The 24,876-nt window shown below is 41.4% G+C and overlaps 1 protein-coding gene across 1 annotated transcript in view; it reads right to left on the bottom strand.

Moving 5' to 3' along the window:
* Nucleotides 1-24,876, bottom strand: part of clic4 (chloride intracellular channel 4) — a 131,808-nt gene that overhangs the window by 51,522 nt on the left and 55,410 nt on the right. The window contains exon 2 of the mRNA XM_078567090.1: nucleotides 14,478-14,587. Coding sequence (XP_078423216.1) covers nucleotides 14,478-14,587 — 110 coding nt within the window. The remainder of the gene's footprint in view (nucleotides 1-14,477; nucleotides 14,588-24,876) is intronic.

Raw genomic sequence — 24,876 nt, 5'->3', positions numbered from 1 at the left:
CCAGTTAAGCAATACCTCTTCCTGTTTCTATATCCATCATATTTATTCCCTTTACTCAATTACTTTAAGTTTTTCTTCACAAGCTTATTGTTGAACAAAACAATTCACTAAGTGCTTGCTTACTTTAGGGCAACATATAAATTATCTTCAGCTAGGAGAGCATCAGCCTCCTAATGAGATGGTTATGAATTCAAGTTCAAAGACTCAGCACTCACTGCAGCAGCTTTTGACAGTACAAATTGTTACAATCCCCTTGGGGAAACTGTGAACCAAAATAACCAAATTTACTGAATGGCCCCCAACTGAAGATTTCACTTTTTGTAGGTTTTACTTTAACACAAATCAGAATGAAAAGAAATTAAACATGGGCCGGAACTTCCGTTGAAATGGCAATGAAGTCGGATTGCCACTCTGCTCGAAGGGTCTTACCTGAAAATCCAGCCCGAACTTCCAACTCAGGCCGATGAGGTCCACGCAGTGCAGCGCAACCTGGGGCCTTGCATCGAGGACTGTAGAGTTGAAGACTCTTTTTGCCTCCTTTTTTACAGCACTAGATGCCGTAAACCAGGTAAATTCAAAGAGTTAAGTTTAAAGGTCCAGTCAGGTTTAAAGGTAAGTGTATAAGGTAACTGGGTAGGATTTGGGGGTGGGGGTGGGGTTGTGGGTCAGGTCAGGCCTTGGATGGGGGTGGGGTTGGGTCAGGCCTTGGCGGGGGGGAGTTGGGTAAGGAGAGGCCTTTGGAATGTGAGATGGGTCGGGCCTTAAGGTGGTGGGGGTAGGGGTTCCAGGGGGTCTGGTTGGACCAGGCTGGGCCTTGGGGGTGGGGGGTTTGGGTCAGGTCAGACCTTTGGGGGCGTGGTCAGGTCAGGCCTTGGGGGTTGGTTGGGCTGGGTCCGGTCAGGTTGGGTTGGGCCTTTGAGGGGCTTCAGGTCAGGCCTGGGGGCGGTGGATCCCAGTCGGGTTGAGCCAGGCCTTTTTTTGGAGTGGGGGGAGTGGTTCGAGTCAGGCTGGGCCTTGAGTCAGGCCAGGCTTTGGCAAGTGGGTCAGGTCTAGTCGGTCGGGCCTGGGGCATGTGAGGTGGGGGTGGAGGTAGGAGAGGTCAGGAGTGGGGGAAGTCCTCTCGGTGGGGGGGTTGGTGGGGAAGCCCAGTGGGGGGAGTGGTGGTCCCCTGGGCAAGGACGGGGGGTCGGTTCACATAGGGGTGTGTACCATGGTGGAGTGGGGGGGGATGTAGGCGACATGGGGGTGGGGGTATCCCCTGGGGGTTTGTGGGTATGAGGGGAGTCCCATGTGGGGTGGGGGGTGGGGTCGGTCTGGGTCTGTACAATAGCTACCCAGAAGCTAGAAGTCGCTTTAATTCTTCTAACTTTTTTCTGGGTAACTGGTGATGTTACACAGTTGAAACCATCCAAAGTTTCCAATTTAAATCACAATTTTTGGATGGTTTCCAGTGCAGGGCAATTGCCCACGGAATTGCACTTCCCAGGCAATTGCTGTGCAAACTTCACCTGCGAACTTCCATGAGGGGTTCCCCAGTGCATCTTTGGGGTGCCCCCCCAGGTATGATGCCCTGGAGCTCAGAAGTTACAGCCCTATGAATGAACAGACAAATGATACTTCAAATAAAAAGATAAATTTTACTTTAAATAGTTAATATAACGAAGATACATCTTATCGAACCATGAGCACCTGCATCACTCCCCAGACAAATTTGGCATTACATAACTACACAATATGCTGTTCTTCATTCACGCAGAGTAGGTCAGGTGTCCTGTACGATGACACCTTTCGCCTTCGAGTTTCACGGTAGAATTACCATCAGCAAGGCAGACTTCTATGAACCTCTCTCCTGCAGGTCACGACAGTCTTGATGGTGGATTTCCTTTTCAACTGACCAACCAATAACGCCCTGGTTCACAATTTGGCCACTTCTGGGAAAACACTCAACTCTTTAGCATTTTCGAGCTATTCATGTAGCTTTCGTGGTTTTGGATCTGTTTAGCCAGCTTGCACATTGCCTCCCAGAGCACTTGTCTCCTGTTCTGGCAAACAGTAAAGCTGACCTCTTCTTGAGAGTGTTTTGATTCTTCTCCTCACAAGAGTTTAGTGTGTTCCTCGTTCTGGTTCTACTTGCTTTCTCTTTTTGTCTGCATCTGGGCCTCCAGCTCTTCTGTTAGTAGCTCTCCTTTGTGTCTGTATCTCTCCTTTCTGTCTGTAACTCTCCTTCGTGTCTGGCCAATTAGCATCCGTAACTTAACTTCCTTCCTGTCGGTACTGCTTCTACTCAAGGAACACAAGGTCACATGGGCCAGTATTTCTTATCACCCAAGAAAGGTTCAATTGATGCAAGCTCTTGAAAGTCTTTTTCAAATATCCTTAAAAACAATTACAGATTCCACAGACATTTTAAAGGAATTAAACATTTTCCTTATTGTACTGCTTCTGGGTCAAAGTTCATCGCAAAATAAACAGAAACCTGAGCATATCATGCCAGAAAACCTAGACTCTACAATTCTTAAAGCTATTTCAAGGTGCCAGAAGGAAATCCTTAATATTCTTCAGCTAGCTGGTAAATACTCACCTACCACATATGGTCACCCTTCAGCAGAGAGAAAGATTCAACTTGGCAAACAATTACAGGAAATTATTTAGTGCTTCTAACGACTTTCCATGACCTTTTGGCCAAGTACCACATCAGCCAGCAGCAAAGTGGCCGGAAAGCCCCTTTTTCCTAATAGAAGATTTTCATACTTTCAGCTCAGTACATGCAACTTCACTGTAAACATCTTTGGAAGGAAATGCACTCGCACAGAGGAAGTGAACAGAACACAAACACTCATAGCCATCTGCATTTCAATCAGAAACGGACACTAAGCTCAAACAATGCCAAGTCTGTAAATCATACTGCCAGATCTGGAGTACTAGTGAAAACACCACAGTGTGAATGTAGCTGTTATTAGCTTACAACCCAACACAGTCAAAAATCCTTTTAACGTAAAGCATTTCTTCAGAATTAAACACAATGCTGGTCGTTTGGGTTAAAGTTAGTACAAATGCTCATTTGTTTTTAAGAAGTAGTAATGATTAAATTAAATGAATTTTTATGTCTTAACAACAATAAATGCTATATCATTGTCACAATTAACCAAGCGGCTGGGCCGGCTGGGTCATTGTCTAACATGGAGTTTGAGTTATTATCTGCAAAATTGTTTTCAATTGTAACAAATTCAATTGTTGTTCTTTTACTATTTTATGATGGAATAATAAGGACCCTAAAAAAGTGATGTGGGAAATGGTCAATGAAGAAAAGGAAAAGTGAAAGAAATAATCACAACAAGTAAGTTTTCATGAATAAAGTAAAATAGATATTAAAAAGCGGCTGGAGTGTATGTAGCAGCTATCGCAGCCAATAAAAGAGAGGATAGAAGCATCCATTGTCCTGCAATTGCTTTTTTGATCAAAGGTGAGGATGGTCACACATTTATTTTAACTCACCACCAGAAATTTCCCATTCCTCCCCCACCCCCAGAATTGTATCCAACTGTTTCTTAAACACTTTTAGAATTATCACCTTGATTACTCTACTCAGTAATTCAATACACGAGTTGATCATTTTGTGTGAAGCACTTCTTTATATCAAAATTGTCTTTTACCATTGTCATTGTGTAGGTTGATATCATTTTTCAAATACTATCTTTTCTACAATAGTAATATCTTGTGTACTTAAGGTGGGGTCTGTGGCATAGCGGTATTGTCACTAGACTGGGGACCTGGGTTCAAATCTCACCACGGCAGATGGTGAAATTTGAATTCAATAAAAATCTGGAATTGAAAGTTTGATGATGACTATGAAACTATTGCTGATTGTTGTTAAAAATCCATCTGGTTCACTAAAGTCTTATCTGGTCTGGCCTACATGTGACTCCAGACCCACAGCAATGTGGCTGACTCTTAAATGCAAGGGCAATTAGGGGTGGGCAATAAATGCTGGCCTAGCCAGTGACGCCCACATTCCATGAACAAATAAAATAAAACCCTCTTAATTTCCTGTTTTCAAGGCAAGGCAGCCCAACATTCTCCACACTTCTGTCATACCTCAATCCTCTGATACCAATCGACACAAATATTTATGAATCTTGTATGGGGTATGATATTGCAATGTCTCATAAACAGCATTGAGCTGAATGGCCAATTAAACTGTTTTACTGGGGAGAATTCTCTCCTTCAAGGAGTTCTTTTACACTCACTGAGATAGCAAATGGGGTCTCAGTTTAATGTTTCAACTAAAAGACGGAACCTCCAACAGTGCAGCACACTGTCAGTACTGGACTGAAGTATTAGCATAGATTATGTGCTCAAGTCTCTGGAGCGAGCTGAGTACAAAACCTTCTGACTCAGAGGTGAGTATTCAACCCATTGAGCCTATGCTCACACTTTGCATAAATAACACATTTACATGTTGGGAAAAATAATCACAATGTAAGGTGTTTCAGATGACAAAACAGGAACAATTAAGTGATACAATCTGGAAAACAAAAATAACTTGGAAATTGTTATATGGATAGAATAATTATAAGTCACATAATGAAAGAGATTGGTAACTAATTTTGGTAGTGAGTTAAACCATCAGTTGATTTTAACAGAAAGAGAACTAGTGGATGTTCTATCTGATGAAGTTTACATGAGAATGCAGCATTGATTAATATTGCAGGAGGTTAAAATAAAAATAAGTGGTTATCCAGTGCATTTGGAAAATTTATATATGCCAGTGATTTACTATCAAGAGTGAGGACCAAGAAACAACAAAAAAAACAATGAAGGAGAAAAAGATAAGACCACAGGGATCCTCAAAGAGAAAAATAAAGGAGGGAGGGCAAAAATAAAATAAGATGGTTCTCCAAATTGCTTATGCTGTTTGAAATTAAACTTACAAGCAGAACCACTGATACCTCAGCCAGTACTTGAAAGTTAATATCAATTTGTTCATACTATTTAACTTACCCAGAAGTGTACCTGGTACACAGCGCAAAAAGTGAAGCAATATTAAATTGCACGTAAGCTACTTAAGCTCTTTAGCAATAATGGGCCACAATTTGTAAGTTCAGGCAGTTTTCCAAAGAATGGAATCTCACTCACAACTTCAAATTTGAAATGACCATAGTCAAATGGACTTATGGAAAGTAAGTGCGGATGTGAAGAACCTAAACTGTGTGATAATGGAAACAATTGGTGTAAGAGTCTGTTATCATATTACCCCAGTCACCCTTTAGGGCAGACTATCATCAATGAGGCTGCTTAAAAGAGAAAAAAGAGACAACGTACGATCAAGAAATGATTTACCAAGCTGGTATTTTAGAAATGCTAAGGTATAGAAAAGAGTGAAATAACTACAGATAAAAGTTTTGTTTTAATAAGAGGATCCAAAGCCTGCCGGCACTGAAATCTAGTAATAGCTTAAAATTACACATGAACAAGGGAGCAACTATCAAGGAGCACCATCCAAGTTTTTATATTGGTACAAACTGGGCAGTTGCTTAACCTAGTTTTTATTGTCAGATTATCAGAGAAGGCAATAAGGAATGCAGCCCTGAATCACCTACTGGGGATGCGACTGTCAGCCCACGTGACAGGTAAGTGGCCAATAGAAAAAGGATTTTAAGACCATATCCGCCCCAAAGTATCAATGCTGTAATTAAGCAAACAGTTAGATCCAGATTGGACAGATAAATTAATCTGCAAGATGGACTTTGTAAGATTGCAGTGTGTTGCTGAATGTAAGGTTGTCTTAAACTAGAATAAATCTGGTGTTTATTTCTTTATCCGCTAACACTGAATTATTAAAAAAAACATGAAAACAAAAAGAACGTGCTAAGGATTGTGGACAAATACATTATAAGAGATTAGAATGCCAGCAACCCAGCCCAGCCTGGCCAACTAATAACATTGCTCAATCCATGGCCCAAAAAAAATTTACATTCTTGGCCACTCTTCACAGCAAACCCTTGATAATATAGGAATTTGTCTGGGAATTTGCCCTTGTTTGTATATTTAAAAGCCTTTCTTTTGTTCCTCTTAGCCAAAGGTATTTTAACTTCATAATTGTTAGTTTGTCACAATGGAATTATACAGCACAGGAGGAGGAAAAAATAAAGTTAGCCCCATTATGTTTCCCTTACATATTAAGATACAACACGTGTGACTGCCATACAGTGTGCTCCAGTCAATGGACAAGGTCACTTAAGCTCCAAGGCAACTTATAAGATTGCTGGAACGACTCATATCACACTACTCAAGGCAGCTGTTTTTTTTAATATAAATGTATATGAATCTTCTATCTTTTGTTGCTGTGTTTCTTTTTTATCATTTGGGTTTCGATCTTGTGCAGCTGCCTCACCAACTTCAGCAGAAGCATTTGCAATGATATAGGGTCAGATGAGAAGAGGAGAGTCAAAATGATCCACTTCAACCAAACCTGACTTTCAAACATTCTTTACAGATGACAAAGTATATAAGCAGTTTTCAACTGCCCTCATCTGAAAGATCAAAACAACTGTTAAAATCATGTACTCCTCAAAAATTCTTTGAGATGACTGACACATTCAACATCTTTTATAGATTAAGTATTTAGGTTCTTACTTCTCAAAATCAAAATTCATCATGCAAAAGATGTGCCTGTAATGAAATTCTTATCTTGAACGTTGTCATGTGCTGCCTACTTTAGTAATATGCTCTGAAATGTAATATTGGATAAGTAAAGATTTATAAAGTGGGCAGAGAACTCTGCATAAAAAACCCGATAAGTAAATAATTTTGTTGAAAATCTCATATTTGCAGCTTTTAGTCACTCCTGTTTTTGTCTACATTCCATAATTTATCACAAACTTAACACCATGTGATCTCAATTATCTGTATTATTAGTTAAATTAAATCTGGTTAAGTCTCATTCCCATTGGACCCCAGGCACAAAATTCACAATATTTTTGCACAGATTGGTAATCTCTTTTCGAGAGTTTGGGATTAAGGCCTATTTTGGGGCTTCTTTCAGGAAGCTTTGCTGTGCTTTTTCCTGCTGTAAATGACATGAAATTACTCAATGCTGTCATAAATGGAAGCATTTCCATTCCAGAACAATGACTAACATGATAAGCACGAAAATATGTATCTTTGAAAAGTAATAAGGTTGTCATTATACGATGATCTCAAACTGCTACCTATCGAGCATGATATACAAGTGACAGCTGTGACATTCACTAGTTTGCTACAATTTAGTGGAAGGACAGAGCCAGCGAGAACATGGGCTCTCTTCTAATATTACAAACTCTGACCTGACTCCTGAAATACACAATTTTTTTCTTCTAAAAGGTATCAACATGAATGCACTACTATAACAGGCCTGCCCTTCTCATTTCAGGCAATCTCCCATGGCATTAAAAGCAAGAAGAAATGTACAACTGAAAATTATTACTACACTTTACAGTCAATGCGTCATAACTTCTCAAGAATGTTTAGCCCCACCTGTCAGCATTGCTACTGCTGCTGCTGCTAATTCAACAACATGAATTTATTTTGGGCATTTAGTGTAGAAAAACATGCCAAAGAACTCCAGAGGTGTAATCAATAAATGAATGCTGAGCCAAAGAAGGAGATAGAACAAGGGGTGGCCAAAATCCTGGAATCTGGTTCTAAAGTGAGTTTTAAAGAAGGTGGTGGCAAGATTTGGGGAGGGAATTCCAGAGCATGGAGCCTTAGCAGCTGAAAACACAGCTGCCACTGGGGCAAAGGGAAAGGAGGATGAACAAAGAAAAGGATTCTAGGGGAGATACAAGGCCTAAACTTGTGCATTGGTGGATTCTGTAGGCCTGTTTGGAAATCTCATCCCTTACTCAAGGACTCAACGTAATGCAAGACCAAAGGGAACAGAAACCCTCTGCAGTTCTGGAAAGATACAACGGGGATGTCATTCATCTACCACAAAGGCTTTCAAACTTTTTTTACACTGGGTTCCATCAAAATAATTACCACAGCTTCCCATAACCCACTGGCTATGAACCATCAGGGGAGCTCTGAAAGAATGAGCTGAGTTGTGATTTCTGATTCATGCATTAGCCTGTGGGAAATCTGTGTTGCTGTCCTCTGTAAAATTTCTTCACTTTTTTCAGTATCCCCAACAACATCTGGGTTGACTTGATGGAACAGTTCTTCCTGTTAACAGTTGTACCAGCTACACCCTGTTGTTATGCCACCAAATCCACAACAAAATGCTCCCAACAGAAAATAATTACAGGATGATTCCTCAAAATGTCTTGCTGCTGTTAATTATCATGTATCTTACTCGCAGGGAAGGTTACAAATTCTTTGAAATTTCCTGGTGCTCTGACTGCCTTAGAACTGTGTGTTATCAAATATGTTTCAGTTACTACTGAGTTTTGCGCAGTCATTGTTTTTCCTTGGATAATTGGTGCAAATTTATGTATTCAATACTGTTACAGTCAGTAGTAAATTTTTCAAATACAATTTTACCAATTAACGTATTTTTTTTCAAGTTCGTGTGATGGAAACTTAATAGTCTTAATTGGATCATAGCAGTTGAAAATTAGCATTGTCTGCAGAACATGGGAGGTAAGCAGACAGAATTTGAAGTAGTTGAATGGTATTTAACTGTAAATTGTGCCAGTGCAAAGGCACAAATAATAACCAATTTATGGGGCGAACTTATTAAGGTAGAGACGGCTGTGAGACCTTAATTGTAAGGGGCTGTAGAATAATGCAATTAGTACAAAACACAGAGATTTCATGCTACTGCAGGTAGATTGAGGCTGAGGCAGATTTGGTAAAATTCCTGGGCTGCATCTTACCTATGTTAGGCAGGCTGGGCGGGAGCAGAGCCGATCACCTCCCGCGATCAACTGCGTGCCGCCAATTTGCGTGACGCACGGCCGGTAGGACTATGCGGGCAGGGGGAGGAGGGAGAGTCGGGGCCTGCGCACTTTCACGCAAGCATGCGAAAGAGCGCAGCAATCTCCCTGAGGCACGGAGCTGCCTCAGGGAGATTAAGTTGGTAATGAAAATTTTGAATAAATTATCTGAAAAATAGTTGAAACATGTCCCCTCATTGACAGTGTCACGTGAGCTGGGACATGTTTGTGCATCTCGCAAAATGTATTTAATTATTTTATTAAACCTTCAGAAAACCTCATCCTGCCCGTGGATGAGGTTTCCTGAAAAACACGAAGGCTGCTTGGTCTCTTCACCTGCCCGCCAACCTTAAGGTTGGACGGGCAGCGTTGCTAACAAGTTTAATTGGTTTTTTAATGGCCTTATAGGCCGTTGACAGTTCGGCAGTTGTGCTGCCGCCTCTGGTCCGCGCCCTCCGAGCGAAATATCTAAATGACACGTGATGACGTTGGGACGCCTGTCCGACATCATCGCGCGTCATTTTGCGCGTCGGCGTGTCGGGCCCGCCCCAGAACGCCGATGGCAATATTCTGGCCCCTGTCTCTGAGTCAGAAGATTGTGGGTTCAAGCCCCACCCCAGAGACTTGAGCACAAAAATCTAGGCCAACACTCCAGGGCAGTACTCAGTGACCACTACACTATCTTTCTGGTGTGATGTTAATCAGAACCCTCTCCCCCACCCTGCCTTCTCAGATGGCTGTAAAATTTCCCATGGCTCTGTTTGAAGAGTAGACTGTTCTCTGCTGCGACCTGGTCAACAGAGACTCTGAGAACAGGCTTGAATGGCTGGAACAAGGAGGCCATGTAATGAAATGTCCACATTTAATCAGAATTGGCAACCCCATAGTCGAGCGAGTACAAAATCAGAGCAGTCCTGAGACCTCTAGGATGAAATAATCTGTCAACATCATCGCTTAGGCTTTCATGTGAAGAACAGCAACTTAGGCGAGGTTCCAGATGAGACGATGTCAGTGAGACTATACCCCAACATCAGTCAGAAATTCAGAAGGTAATGGGAGAAAATTGAACACATCAAGTAAAAAAGAATTTACATGGCCTATCTGGATACTGGTCTACATTTTATTCATTTATTTATGCCATTCTTTTGTTTTGAAGAGCTATGTCTCTCAAGTAAGAATCTGTGTACTAGACTCAATGTTCTTCTTAATAGATTTGCAAGGAAAAAAGCTTCATGGACATTTTCAGAAATGTTGCAACCTATATCATACCATGGTCCTAACAAAAGGTTACCAGAGCAACCCACGCTCAGAGGAAGGACACTTTGGTGATTTGGCCCAGATTCTACGAACAGGCCATTGCAATTAGGGGAAAATATGATGTGTTTATGACATGAAAGAATTTGAGGCAACAGATGGTCTCAGTACTCATACAAAGCCCTACACTACAGAACTGTGAGACTCTGATGAATGGCTCTCTGTTTTGCCTGTGCAGAGACCAAAAAGTGGAATCCATAATCTACTTTTGCATCCCACTATTGGTTAACACATCCACAGTTCACTGAGGGGTGACATTGGAAAATCAAGACAGGAATTTGCGTCACCCATTGAGCATTACGATATCTGAGTAGGATTTACTCCTTAAAAATACACTGTGTTGCTTCTGTAATCTTTTGTGGATTTTTAAAAATCAAATCTAAAAAGGTCAATGTTATTCTTAGCCTTACACAGCACTTTCTGCACATCTGTTCTTTCTTGTCAAGACACTTCATGACATTTCAAAGCTTTTATTGGTACATGTATATCCCATATGTAAGTTTCATATCAAGCTATGTAATAAGAGCAGAGGTCATACATATAAAGTAATGAAATTAAATTTAGCTCAGACATGAGAAGGAACCTCTATACAAATGCCAATCTGGGATAATTTTCCAGGCAAAGTGGAAGAGATATATTTCCCAAAAGAAGGTTGATTAAGCAGCACAGCATCTGCAGCTGAAGAGGGCAGGTCAGACTGAGTTTTCCCCCTTTCCACCCCGATTTGAAATCTCAGCACCTTCAGAAGCGAATGCATAATAACTCTACTACCCACTACAATCAAACCATAAATACATCAAACCATGTATCTCCCTCATTAAGGTCCCTAATAGTGCTGGATAGGGGTGTTGGAAGCACATTTAGATGCTAAACTGACAGAGTTACAATCCTGGATGGATGAACGTCAGTAAGCTCAACGGCTTTTTCCATCCTTAACTTTCTTGTACTCCTATGTATTTTTTTTAAATTCAGCATACACCCATAGCACAGGGGAGCATCAAAGCTGAAAACTATGGAAGAGAAAGCACAACGTAATAATTACTGATACAAGCTTAGGTTTTGAAAGCCTGAAGGTTGGGTAAAAATGACTATGAGACTATGAATGGCTATGAGATAAAGTATTCCACAGTTTTGAGGTCCTGGGACAAAAATGAATTGGAATAGACAATTGTTCCTCCAGTCCCACACAGTGAAGATATGGGGAGGAGGAAAAGTGGGTGGGACTTCATATTTTCAGCTTAGGCAGAATGAGAGAGAAAAATTAAGAGCAACGCTAGAATTGATACAGTAATGTCAGATTGAAATTCTGCATGATCCAGAGGAGATGAATACCATTTATAGGGTGATTGCACCTGCCCCAAATGGTAGATAAAAGAATGCTCCATCACCGACAAAATTTGTCCTTTTCTGAAATATTATCTCCACCGTTAAGATGGGCATAAAACGTATGTAGCTCATAGCATAGATATGACAGCTAACACTAAGACCACAAAAATGAGTCAGATGGCCAGAGCCTAGACATTATTGTTGAGGATATTGGTAGATTTTCTTTTGTCTATTGTTTTAATGCAGGTGGTATCCTACTTATTTTAACTGAATTAACACCTCTATTAAAATATTAGACAGAGAAATGACATATGAATGCAAAAAGCACTCATTTGGAATAATTTCTCAGGTTTGTTGTGAGCAGATAGTTACTTTTAGATGGTGTTTAATATGTTTAATACATTAAGTGACAGAAATGCATTATATCATGTTGGAGCTTTATATATTAAAGTCCATTTACTACTTCCTTTGCATTGCACTCTCCCCAGCTGTAGTTTTTTTTTTTGCTGCCATCAACAGATTTAATTAGCATTCCAGGCCGTGCTAATGTTAACATAATGTAGTGCAAGCATAAAATAACCGATGTACTGCCAAGTTAATCCACATCAGGATATTGTGAAAACAGACCTACATCCTTGTTCTGAAATATGAAAAGTTTAAAGGATGTAACTGTTAAAAATAACACATTTAAAATATTTGATCAATATAAACTCTCATAGCGACCAGTTCAATTCTCAAAGACACTGGCTGAAGTCTGATGTGATAAGGTTGATATTTCAGATGTGGTGATTTTGCATGAAGAGCATGCTTTTGATAGGTAATAAAAGACATGGCAGGATCTTAGGGTCTCGTACAATATCCACTGCTATTGAACTGTACCACTCTGTCAGAATCTACTATTGAATTCATTTTGGAATATTTGTTATTACCATCAAGATCTGCATCCGCAGCGGCTCCATCCGGACCCCGGCCCTGGCCTTCCATGCTCACCACAGGAGCCCTCCTACTCATCACAGCCTGGCCCCACAGGCTCTCCATTGCCGGTGACGGCCAGGTATGGGCCTGGCGCTCCAGCGCCGTCCATTTTCAGGGATAGTTGATTCGGCAGGTGAGTTGTTACATATTCCTTAGCGGCCTTCACTGTCGCCGGGTCAAAATCCTGGAACTCCCTCCCTAACAGCACTGTGGGTGTACCTACACCACATGAACTGCAGTGGTTCAAGAAGGCAGCTCACCACCACCTTCTCAAGAGCGATTAGGAATGGGCAATAAATGTCAGCCTAGCCAGCGAAGCCCACGCCCCTTGAATGAATTTTTAAAAATTCATTTTGGAATCAATTCATCTACATGGCAAGCAAGTATCATGGTGAATATTTTCCACTCACTGAAAAATGCAACTTGCTTTATTCCACATTCCTAGCTAAAATATAGAATAGGAGCTTCCTTTTCAAATTAGATTTTGTTTTGGTAATGACTAAGATGAGTCTCAAAGAAGGGGCTGAGCTGTGTGGAAATAATTTTAACTATTATGCAATTTTCCACTCTTTAGGTTGGTATCAGTGGAGATATGGAGAGTGGGAAAAGCTCCTGGTATGTGTGGGATAATCCTGCTGTGCATTCATTTCCTCCGTGTGACAGACCTGTAATCTAGAAATATTTGCATCTATAGCACTGACATGAAGCTATTAATGTATATAATATTTTGGAAAATATTTTTCTTTTAAAAAAGAGGTTTAGTCTGTGGGTGTGTCTTAATTGGATCAAAACCAGCTAGGCTGGGTGCTTTGATGTGTACTAGTTTTGATATGTAAGAGAGATAGCGTGCATTTGCATTTTTTGAATAGAGCGTTCAAGAAGTGGGGTGAAAACTTGACGCATTTCTAACAGCTACCAAGCCATATGTTTATATTACTAATAAAATTGCTACTATGAAAAGGGTTTCATAAAAGGTAGAGTTCAAAGAGGTTGTTGATACAATGAGAATTTGAATTCAATCAGTGGTGGTAGGTATAACTTCAGCAGTTTTCAGGTGTGCAGAGGAGAGGCAATGTGAGATCAAAAGGCAGCTGTAAGCCTCCAACTGACTCCAAATGAACCAAAGTGAAAGAATCTCATTTTGAATTCGTACGGTGAAAATGCTTTGGCGTCTGGTGTCTGGTTAAGTCTATGGGTTGCTGTTGCCTTAATGGGGATTAGTTTGGGGATTTGTTAAAAGTTATGATAGTAGTAAGTTGTAGCCATGTATTTTAACCTGTGTAAATTAATTAAACGTTTCATTTAGTTTAATGTAAAGCCTCGAGAACTGGTGGTTCGATTCCTGAGTTTACGGTCACATCTCAAACATAACACTTAAAATTACAGGTTATGACGGTTGTTTAAAGTTTCCCTTTGGGAATTTTAAATAACTCTGTTTTGCCAACTGCATCGGTCATAACAAACACCTTTTGCAACCTATAGACATCGCAAAGTGCTTTACAACTAATGAAGTACTTTTGAAATGCAGACACTGTTGTAATGTAAGAAACTAGTTATTTTCTTCTTAAACACAACCAGATGCTGGGCAAGGAAACTGGTTGATGCTGTACGTGCTCCTTGGAGTAGACAACCAGTACCCGTGTCATCAGTGAACTCCATTTGCACCCGACGGAAGAAAATCCCACCCCATGTAAAACTGAGAGGATAATTCAGACTAGCTAGTTTCACATTACCTTTTAGCTTCTTGATTGAGGTTTGTGTTCTAACTCAGTAAAAGTAGTACACAATCTGACTCCTGTGCTCAAGTGTCAGGCCATCTTGCCTGAAGAAAGTTTGATTATCCAGCAGCAGAAGCAGCAGCAGCATAGTTCCAGCAGCTACTGTGTATCCTGCAGGGCCTTGGGTATAAAATCTATAAACATTCTGGATACTAGTCCACAATCTTACCTCTTCAGATCAACTGTCGTGACGTTAAAGACCACACCCTTCAGCCACAAGATCATGAAGAGTCGTTGAGAAAAGGGACAATTACCAATGCTTTCTCCATCACTCCCAGCCTGCAGGACAATGAAACAAATAAACCATCATTAAAAAATAGAATTGTTCAGCACTACTAAAGACTTTTCAATGTGCCAGCACAATGTGTAATCAGTGAAGGGCATTTTATTCTGTCCAGGTTTATTACTTCTTTCCTGATAGCTCTTACCATAAATGATTCCAACCGCACATTGTAAGGTTAAACCTGGTGCATTATGCAAACATCATTCTCATCATACAGATCATTAAATGTTGCCAAAAATCAAAGACCTTTACAACGTTATTGCCATAAGTGGATACGCCAGATGATGGGGCCATCATTGGGTGCCAGGCAATGAACACCTAGTCATAAATATCAGTGTTGCCACAGGTTTAATCTGTGGATATGTGCTTAATTATCTGATATCATCCAGGGCAGCGGAAGTGTGCTGGAATTGGCCTCAATGTGCCTGCATGAGTTACGAATGGAAAATTGGCATGGCATTCCTACTCTTGATCAGTACCTAGTGGTCCCGGGTGGAATTACAAGTATCTAGATGTGTGGTGAGTACAGGATCAGATGCGGCACTGATGCCCCTGACAGCCAATAGTCTGCTGCCATTCATTGTCAAGGGTTAGCTGTCCAGGCTTCTGCACTGAGTCCCGCAACATAACCATGTGCTTAAGCAGACAAGGAAGAGATTCTGGTGATCTCTGACTGTATGAGTAGTGGCGAAGCATAAAAGACTGGCTTTACATCATCCTTCTTGTTTCCATCAATAACAACAAATTATATTTAAACAGCACTTTTAACAAAGTAAAGCATTCCAACGCACTTCACAGGAGTGATATCAAACAGAATTTAATAGCCATATAAGGAGATGAATAGCTAACCCAAAGCTTGTTCAAAGAGTTAGAGTTAAAAGCACCACCTTAAAGGAGACAAGCAAAGCAGAGAGGCAGAGAGCTTTAGGGAGGGTATTCCAGGGTTTTTTTAATTCAGGATATACACAGGATATGGGTGTCACTGGTTAGGCCAGCATTTGTTGCCCTAAGGCCATGGTAAGCTGCCTTTTTGAACCTCTGCAATCCACATGGTGTAGGTATACCCACAGTGCTGTTAGGGAGGGAGTTCCAAGATTTTGACCCAGCGACAGTGAAGGAACGGCGATATAGTTCCAAGTGAGGATGGTGTGTGACTTGGAGGGTAAGTTGCTGGTGGTGGTGTTCCCATGCATCTGATGCCCTTGATCTCCTTGGTGGTGGAAGTCGCAAGCTTGGAAGGTGCTGTCGAAGGAGGCTTGGTGAGTTGCTGCAGTGCATCTTGTAGATGGCACACACTGATGCCACTGTGTGTTGGTGGCGGAGGGTCTGAATGTTGAAAGTGGTGGATGGGATGCCAATCAAGAGGGCTGGATGGTATCAAGCTTCTCGAGTGCTGTTGGTGTTGCATTCATCAAAGCAAGTGGGGAGTACTCCATCTCACTCCTGACTTGTACCTTGTAGATGGTGGACAGGCTCTGGGGAGTCGGGAGGTGAGTTACTCACTGCAGAGTTCCAAGCCTGACATCCTCTAGCAGATAAATGGAATGCAAAGAAAGCACTGCACCTCAGAATATATTGTTAGAGAAGGCAGCTCTTTGATGCCCCTATACTTAAAGTGCAATGTTCCTTTCTTTGCTCAGTTTTTAAAAAATCCATCTCCCAGGTCCTGCCATGTGACCTGGTCACCTCCAATTAGGAGTCTGTGTCTCACTCCAGACATCACAGTGCCAGGACGTGAGGTTAGAATATTGTATACAAATGTGGGATAAGGATGACATTCATAAGATGAACACAGCTAGGAGACAAATCCCTCTTTGAAGGCTCCAAAATTTGAAAGAGGTTAAAAACGAGAGTAATTTGTTCTTCTTTAAGTTGACTGAATCAGAAAGGAGATGGTTACCCAGAGCTGCAATGCTGTTAGTAGAAAATCAACCCTCCACCTATTAAGCTCCCTGATCTGGGAGACATTGCTCTGAAACTTACTAAGATTTTACTCACTTCTGCTGTTTTTTGTCCCCAGGTATTTTCCCTGCTGTTTTATTTCCTATGCCAAAGAAGTTTTAATTACCAAATGCTGAACACTTTAGTTCCCATGACAACTGAGCAGAAGTCTAAAAAGTTTACAATTCACTAGGAAAAGCCTTAAAATTATTATATATTTACCAGTATTGTTCAGCATGACATATAAATTTAGAATTTTACTGATGACAGATATACCTGACTTCTACATGTATTACTTCTCAATTCACTCTATTGGAAACAGACATTAAAAACTTATTTGTTCAAGAGTAAAGAAGATAATAAATAGAAAATGGGGCACTTAATTCTTGATTTGGCCTAACATTTTAGCATCACTCAGAGGTAGGTGAGCAATAACTGCAGCCTAGTTGCTCCAGACTCGTTTTTAATGTTTATGCTATTTTAGTTGCAGATTGCTTTTAATGGTAGGTGCCCCTTACATTCAAGATATATTACTGGGTGGATTTTGTGGCACAACCCATTTGCACATGTGCACCATAAGGCCACAAAATTGAGCTCCATAGTGCCTAGTTTTTTGGTGCTACAAGAGGTGTTTTGCCTACAAAATGACACCCATGTCACATGCAACAACTCACTGGAGGAGGACGCTCCACAAATATCCCCATCCTCAATGATGGGGATGCCCAGCACGTCAGTGCAAAAGATAAAGCTGAAGTATTTGCAACAATCTTCAGCCAGAAATGCCGAGTGGATGATCCATCTCAGCCTCCTCCAGGGGTCCCCAGCATCACAGATGCCAGTCTTCAGCCAATTTAATACATTCCATGTGTACTGAATACTGCAAAGCTATGGGCCCTGACAACATTGCAGCAATAGTACTGAAGACTTCTGCTCCAGAACTTGCCAGCCCCTAGCCAAACTATTCCAGTACAGCTACAATACTGGCGTCTACCTGGTTATGTGGAAAATTGTCCAGCTGTGTCCTGTACACAAGAAGCAGGACAAATCCAACCTGGCCAATGAGCACCCCATAAATCTACTCTCGATCATCGGTAAAGTGATAGAAGGGGTCATCAACAGTGTTAGCAAGCAATAACCTGCTCACTGATGTTCAGCAGGTTAGAGGCTAGAAATAGTGCGATGAGTAACTCACCTCCTGACTCCCCAAAGCCTGTCCACCCTACAGGGCACCAGTCAGGAGTGCGATGGAATACTCTCCACTTGCCTGGATGAGTACAGCTTCAACAACACACAAGAAGCTTGACAACATCCAGGACAAAGCAATCCGCTTGATTGGCGTCACATCCACTAACATTCACTCCCTCCGCCACCAATGCACAGTAGCAGCAGTGTGTGCCATCTACAAGATGCAATGCAGGAATTCACCAAGGCTCTTTCAACAAACCCACAACCACTACCATCCAGAAGGACAAGGGCAGCAGATAGATGGGAACACCAGCACCTGGAATTTCCTCACCAAGTTACTCACCATCCTGACTTGGAAATGTATCGCCGTTCCTTCACTGTCGCTGGGTCAAAATCCTGGAACTCCCTCCCTAACAGCACTGTGGGTGTACCTACACCACATGGACTGCAGCGGTTCAAGAAAGCAGGTCACCACCACCTTCTCAAGGGCAACTAGGGGTGGGCAATAAATGCTGGCCCAGCCAGCGAAGCCCACACCCCGTGAATGAATAAAAAAAAATCATGACAAACCAGAGGGTTATCACTTGACAGCATGGCTCGTTACTTTGGTGCATAACCTACGCACACTGTATAACAAAAACCATGCAGCCACACGAAATGTGATAGACCAGACTGTTGCAACGCTTCAACACTGCTTCTGCTTCCAAAATCGCTGTGGGGAAGCCCTACGGCACTGGTCAGAGAGCATGTCAAGATTCACAATGGTCGGCTGAAAGCTGCACAAACTCGCTACCGTGAAGTCACAGCCATGCTATCAACTATATGACAACTGGCTGAAGAGGAGAAAAGGAACAGGAAGAGAGGAGGCAACTAAGACTGCCTCTTTCTTGCAGGCTGTCAGCGATCGACTCACCCAACCGCAATGCTATTAAATACAACCGCAATTCCCCATTCACTAATGGTTTCACACCTTAACATTCCTTCTGTTACTGACCATTGCACTGACCACTTGGTTACAATGGAAAACTAAAAGCTTCCAAAATATAAACCTTCCAGCTGAATTTAAAATCAAACCATATCATAATGCATACAAAAGTCAATCCTTGTGCATTCCCTTAGAGCTCATCTACTGTCATGACCACGGATCCTATCCTCGAATTACTTATGGACATAATGAACTTTTAAGTAAGACCCGTGTTTTTTTTTAAAAAAAGGACATACAAGCAGAAGCTGGCTGAGACTGTAAAATAACCACTTGCTGGAAAATTCCTATGTGGATTATACTTGACCAACTAGTTCAGAGAACAGAATATTGCACCTAAAAGGTGTGACACAGCCTACTTCAGACAGGCACTTCAAAGGAAAGATAGAATGCAAACTGAACTGTAATCTCCTGTGGCTGTAGAGATAATGAGGTCAGGGCCATGCTATCAGCTATATGACAACCGGCTAAAGAGGAGCAAAAGGAAGAGGAAGAGAGTAGGCAACTAAGACTGCCTCTTTCTGGAAAATGATTACCACCTTAACCGAAACCATCTCCCGTTAAGTTATATCCCAGACTGTAAACATGAACTGCGTTGAGAAGAAAACAGATCTGGGCAAAAGACATGTTTGTTTTTCCATTCCAGGAATACACAAGGAAATGGGTTTTAAAGAAGCCAACAGAAGCCTTATTTCTGTGTGTTAGTCTGGTGTTCTGTCCTGGGGTGTGTACTGTGAAGGTCATGGCTGAAGAACATTAATTGGGCCTCCCTGAACTTGCAGGTGAAAAAAACTCTTTCTCTCTGATTGCTGGAAGCAAGTCACAAGTCAGCAAAGCCACAGTCAAAAAGGAAACAGGACAACTCCTTTCAGCTCACCTGCAGAACCAAGAATCTCCAAAACCAACTGCTCAACTGCCAAAGTCAGCACTACAGGAAGCACCCCAATTTAACAGCTGCAACGTTTTACCATCTGCTCCTCACGGACAAGCCAAAGGACTGATTTGTATATCTTTTTAACTTATTTTTTTGGACTCAATTTCTCATTTCTAATCTGTGTGTATGTGTGTTGCATTTTTATTATTTTTTCTCTCGCATTTAGAACCTAATAAACTCACTCTTTCTTTGGCTCAAGAAAGCCTGGTTAAAGTGGTTCCTTTCAAAACATAAATACATTTGGACTGGGAAAAGGTATCCACAAGGGAAGGGATCCTTTTTAAAATAACTTTGTTGTGACCAACTGAGGGGGTCGAATAAAGAAAGGGAGCTAGTTCCTCCCTCCTCAGTCGGGAACATAACAATTTGGGGGAACCTCATCCGGGGACCGGTTGTAACACTACTGAGTGCCTTTTCTTGTCCTAGTAGAAAGGACAGGAGATTAAAATGACCCCTACTTCCATTGGCTAGGGAACCTGAAGGACATAATCTAAAAATTAGAAACAGACCTTTCGGAAGTGAAATCAAGAAAGGTTTCTACGTGCAAATGCTGAAAGAAGTTTGGACGTCTCCTCCACAAATGGCAATTGATGCTTGATTGATTGTTAACTTTATTTCTGAGACTGATAGATTTTTGTTAATCAAAGTAATTAAAGGATATAGTCAAAGGTAGGGCTAGACTCCTGACACTGATCACCATGGCTATCTGGTCCCACTGCCTTCGTAAAGTTTGCCTGGTGGGCCTCCTCATCCCCTAGTCATAGATAACATCTCTCATCCTTTACACCTTCTGGACCAAGGGCAGCATCAGGAAATCTTGGGGCCTGCTCAATGCCACTTTGTGCTATTTTTGTAAGTTTTCCATGTCAAAATCCCTTTTACAATGACTTCCAGCACCTGGTCCAGTCAAAATGCATCTCCCCTCCAAGAGGTGCAGGCTGGGTTTAAGTAGTGCAGGCGAGCTTCAACTTGTGCTAGCCTCTTCGCAATTTTGCGCTCTCTGCCCAGGCTGTGCTTCAAGTGCTGGCTGGATGCTGCAATGAGTTCAATGACCAAGCAGCACAAAGTTTGCATGCTTCCTGCATTGGAAGCAACGGGCGCAAGTTAACCACACATCACAATCCTCACACCCATTTTAAGCGTTCTCAGCTCAGTTCACTGTTGGATTAGGATTGTAACTTGTGAGTGTCTAAAGTGCACCCTTTATCTGACGATATGCAGAATGAAGTAATTCATTCGAGATACCAGCCTGGAAAACAGAGCAGTGGCCCAAAAATAACTGAACTGTGAATCGCCACAAAATGACATCCAGCTAAAAGTGCTAGGCCTGTCGCTTGGTTTATAAACTCTTGCTTGGATTGTATGACATGTGGAGCAATTCATTCTGAGCACCATTTTTCTATGAAAAATGGTGCTCAGAATTAATTGCTCCACATATGGATTGAAAAGACTGTGAACCGAAGCAAGGCTTTAACGCCACTAGTCATTCCTGCATTTAATTTATTATATGTGAAGTTACGGTTGAGCTTTCTAGGATTCCATCTAGTCTGAAGGTGCATAATGGCCATTTTTAATGCTCCCTGGAGTTAGATGCCAACATCTCCTTCTTTAATGAGATGTGTCTATTGTACGATAATAGGGTGGATTCCTAGTGCAGGGTTTTGAAGTAATTGATTTCCGTGCGTGGTTTGAAGTACTATGGTTTAAATCACACAGAAGACCTGGGAATTGTCATATGAAACTGTGAACTTAACCCTTAGAAGGGTGAATTGTTCTGTAACCTCAAGAACCTGCTGGCAGCTATAAGATGGCCTTTCTATTGGAAGCTTGCCACCCACAAAGGGAAGAACAAAGAGTTTAAATAAAGCAACTCCATTTTAGGCTTATTTGTAGCCAGTTACTCTTCTGTGGGGAGTTTTTAGCTCAAATTTTTATTGGTGTACCTAGCTGTCTCAGCATTGCCTTTCTTTCAGGAACACTCTTACAGATAGTAGGGGTATTGCTTGTGTAACACAGCACAAATCTGCAGGAAACCAACTAGATACTGTCAGATTCTGAGGCTAAAGGATTATATAATGCCAAAATGAATCTAACACAACATCCCTTGTTGCTAAACTAACGGTATAATGGTCCATTCACGCCACTTACGCCTTACATCACCCCAGGATCACCCAACCTTAGAAAGGTGTTTATCAAATCCAAACAAGTTAATGCAAGCATTACTGGCTCTGTAATTACTAAATGTTAAACCAACAGTGCTGACTTTGTCATCAGTGACTGATTAGTTACAAATCTTTTTGTTTACGTACATGGATATAGCAACAGCAACTTGTCTTTAATGTATAAAACTTTGTGAAAGGAGCAATATAAGGAAAATTTGCCACCAAGCCACATGAGGCGATATTAGGACAGGTAGTCACAAGCTTGGTCAAAGGAGGAGGGTCTTAAAGGAGGAAAGAAAGGTAGAGAGGAGGAGAAGTTTAGGGAGGGAATTCCAGAGCTTAGGGTTTAGGCAGCTGAAGATCTGACCACCAATGGTAGCGCAATTAAAATCAGGGATGCTCAGCAGGCCAGAATTAGGTGAGCGCAGGAATCTCAAAGGGTTGTAGGGGTGGAAGAGATTACCGAGACAGGGATGGATGAAGCCATGGAGGGATTTGGAAACGAAGATGAGAATTTTAGAATTGAAACGTTGCTTATAACAGGTAGCCAGTGTAGATCAGTGAGAACAGGGATAAATGGGTGAATGGGACTTGGTGTGAGTAAGAACATGAACAGCAAAGTTTTGGATGACCTCTAGTTTACGGAGTGTAGAATGTGGAATGCCATCCACCCCCAGCCACCCCCCAAACCACCCCCGTACCACCTCCTCCCCCCCACCACCCCACCCAGCAGTACTTTGGAATAGTGATGTCTAGAAATAACAAAGGCATGAGATATTCATGCACTGGTAATATTTTGACTTTTACAGTTAATATTTGATATATGGGTACGACTACGAACACCAGCCGCAAGATTTAAGCTTCCATTCCCAAAAATCCAAAGGATCTTTGGAGGCAAGTACTTGAACACTGATCACAGATCTTCATTAATAACACCAAAGTCCAGCAAACATGAGGATTTCAGCTGTTGGGAATGGAACCCCAAAATATAATACTGGGTAAAAGCCATTTTGGAATAGAATATGTGCAATTAATATAACAGGAAGCCGATTAAATGATATCCCAGTGATATCCACCTGACTGACCGAATAACTTCCAGGGATCACAAATACAACATTTACGTAGTAAAAATAGGTTGTGATATCCTCAAGAACTGTAGCTTTTTTTCTGCACCTTGTGCATCATACAAAATTGAAGATACCGAGTAACTGCACAGATGCTGGCTGTGGAAAAATAAAATCTTTTAAGTATAACTGTGTGTAATATATTTAGGTTCTGTACCCACTAACCCTTTGGGAATACACTCGAGATGTTAAAGGACCAGCAAATAATTGTTCTGTAAAAGTGCCTCGGGAGACATTAAAAACACAGACATACAAGGCTTGGCCCATGGGATTCAGGGCTGTATTATTACTTTGTGAGAAAAAAATGGAACAAAAAGATGTTGAAGAGCAAATTACTTTCTTTTTTGTGTGTGGAAATATTCATTGTGATTTTGGTTTAAGCAGCCCAAATTCAAGCTTACTTGTAGAGCACCTTGCAACGTTGAAAGTATTTACGTTTCTGCCATCTAATATCTCAAAAAACATTGGCTAAAATTATATCCCTTCTGCTTTCTTTATTATCAGTCAAGGTCCTTTGGTCCCCTGGTGCTGAGAATGCAGACCTCTGACATATGCCTTTGGGTTTCTGCCACTGTACAGCTGCAGTGAGGGAAATTCATTAAACAATGATGCACATTTGTACATGACATCATGTCTCTTTGTGCTGTATACATGTCTTTAAGATACTGAGTGTGACTATGAGTTACAAGCTGGATTTTTCAATTGGCTGCATGCCAACCAGCAGCAAGGTGATTCGCAGTCACTCAACGTTATGACCACTGACCCTGCTATCATTTTTAGGATCATTCTTAATTACAATATTTTACAGAGTTCCAGATTTTGGAAATGCACTGATTGGCAGGTCTTTCGTGCATGGAGGGGTGGGGGGGGCGATGGTGTTGCAGGTGGCGGGTGGTGGTGGTGGGTAGTTGGGGGGAGTGGGTTAAGCATGCTGCTCCAGCAGCTTAAAGGGGCAGGGATCATCATCATTGCTTTCTGCAGAAAGTAATTAAACATTAAAGTACATGTAAAGTGAAATGCTGTTGGCGGAAGTGAGGCAAAGCAGGGAGAGTCTGTAACATAAGGAGGTATGAATTATTTTAGGAAATAGCTCTAAACAGTAGACAGAGAATTATACTCAGCCCAACACTCATCTCCATTAATGTCAATATACCGCTGTTATTAACAGTTGTCTGGTAGCACAGAACTTGAATATTGCTGAAAAGAGAGACTTGTTGCTAAAGCTTTTTGTCTTGCACTCATCAGGACAAATACAAGAATGCCAAATTTCAAGTGATCACAATTTATACTACAGGAACAAAGGATGCTGATTGGTTGGCAAGTCAACTCTGATTCGCTGAGGCGTTGCCATGGACAAAGCAATGGGGAACTGTAGGCTCCCTAAGCTCTGTATAATTTAAAAAGGTGCAAGTCTTGAACATTGTCTTTTTGTTTGCAGAGAACAGGTCACTATGTATGAATGTATGTCACTCCTACCAAACGTAACATGGCTCATTTACGTTTGTTAGAAGTGGCATACATTCATTCACAAGCACCTATGCTCTGCAAACAAAAGGAGTATGTTCAAACATTGCGCCGTTTTTAAAAATTACCCAGGAGCTTGGGGAGCCTATAGTTCCCAGTTGCTTTCTCCCTGGCAACACCGCAGCCAATCAGAGTCAACTTGCCAACCAATCAGCACCCTTTTCTCCTGTAGGATAAATTATGATCGATTAAAATTTGGCAGTCTTGTATTTGTTCTGATGAGTGCAAGATGAAAAGCTTCAGCAAGATGTCTCTTTATTCAATAAACGTTTTATTCTTCAATGCAATGTTCTGGAAATAAAAGCAGTTAGTTAATAGCCTATCAATAAGAATGGCACTGCAGAGATAGCAGAGACCAGAACTGCACATGGCACTACAAGTGTAATCTAACCGAAGTTCTATATAAATTTGACATTGCCTTCCTAATTTAATT

The sequence above is a fragment of the Cetorhinus maximus genome, chromosome 21, assembly GCF_964194155.1.
Source record: "Cetorhinus maximus chromosome 21, sCetMax3.hap1.1, whole genome shotgun sequence".
Taxonomy (NCBI): domain Eukaryota; kingdom Metazoa; phylum Chordata; class Chondrichthyes; order Lamniformes; family Cetorhinidae; genus Cetorhinus; species Cetorhinus maximus.
The sequence above is the reverse complement of the archived record's forward strand: the minus strand, read 5'-3'. Positions and strand labels throughout refer to the sequence as shown.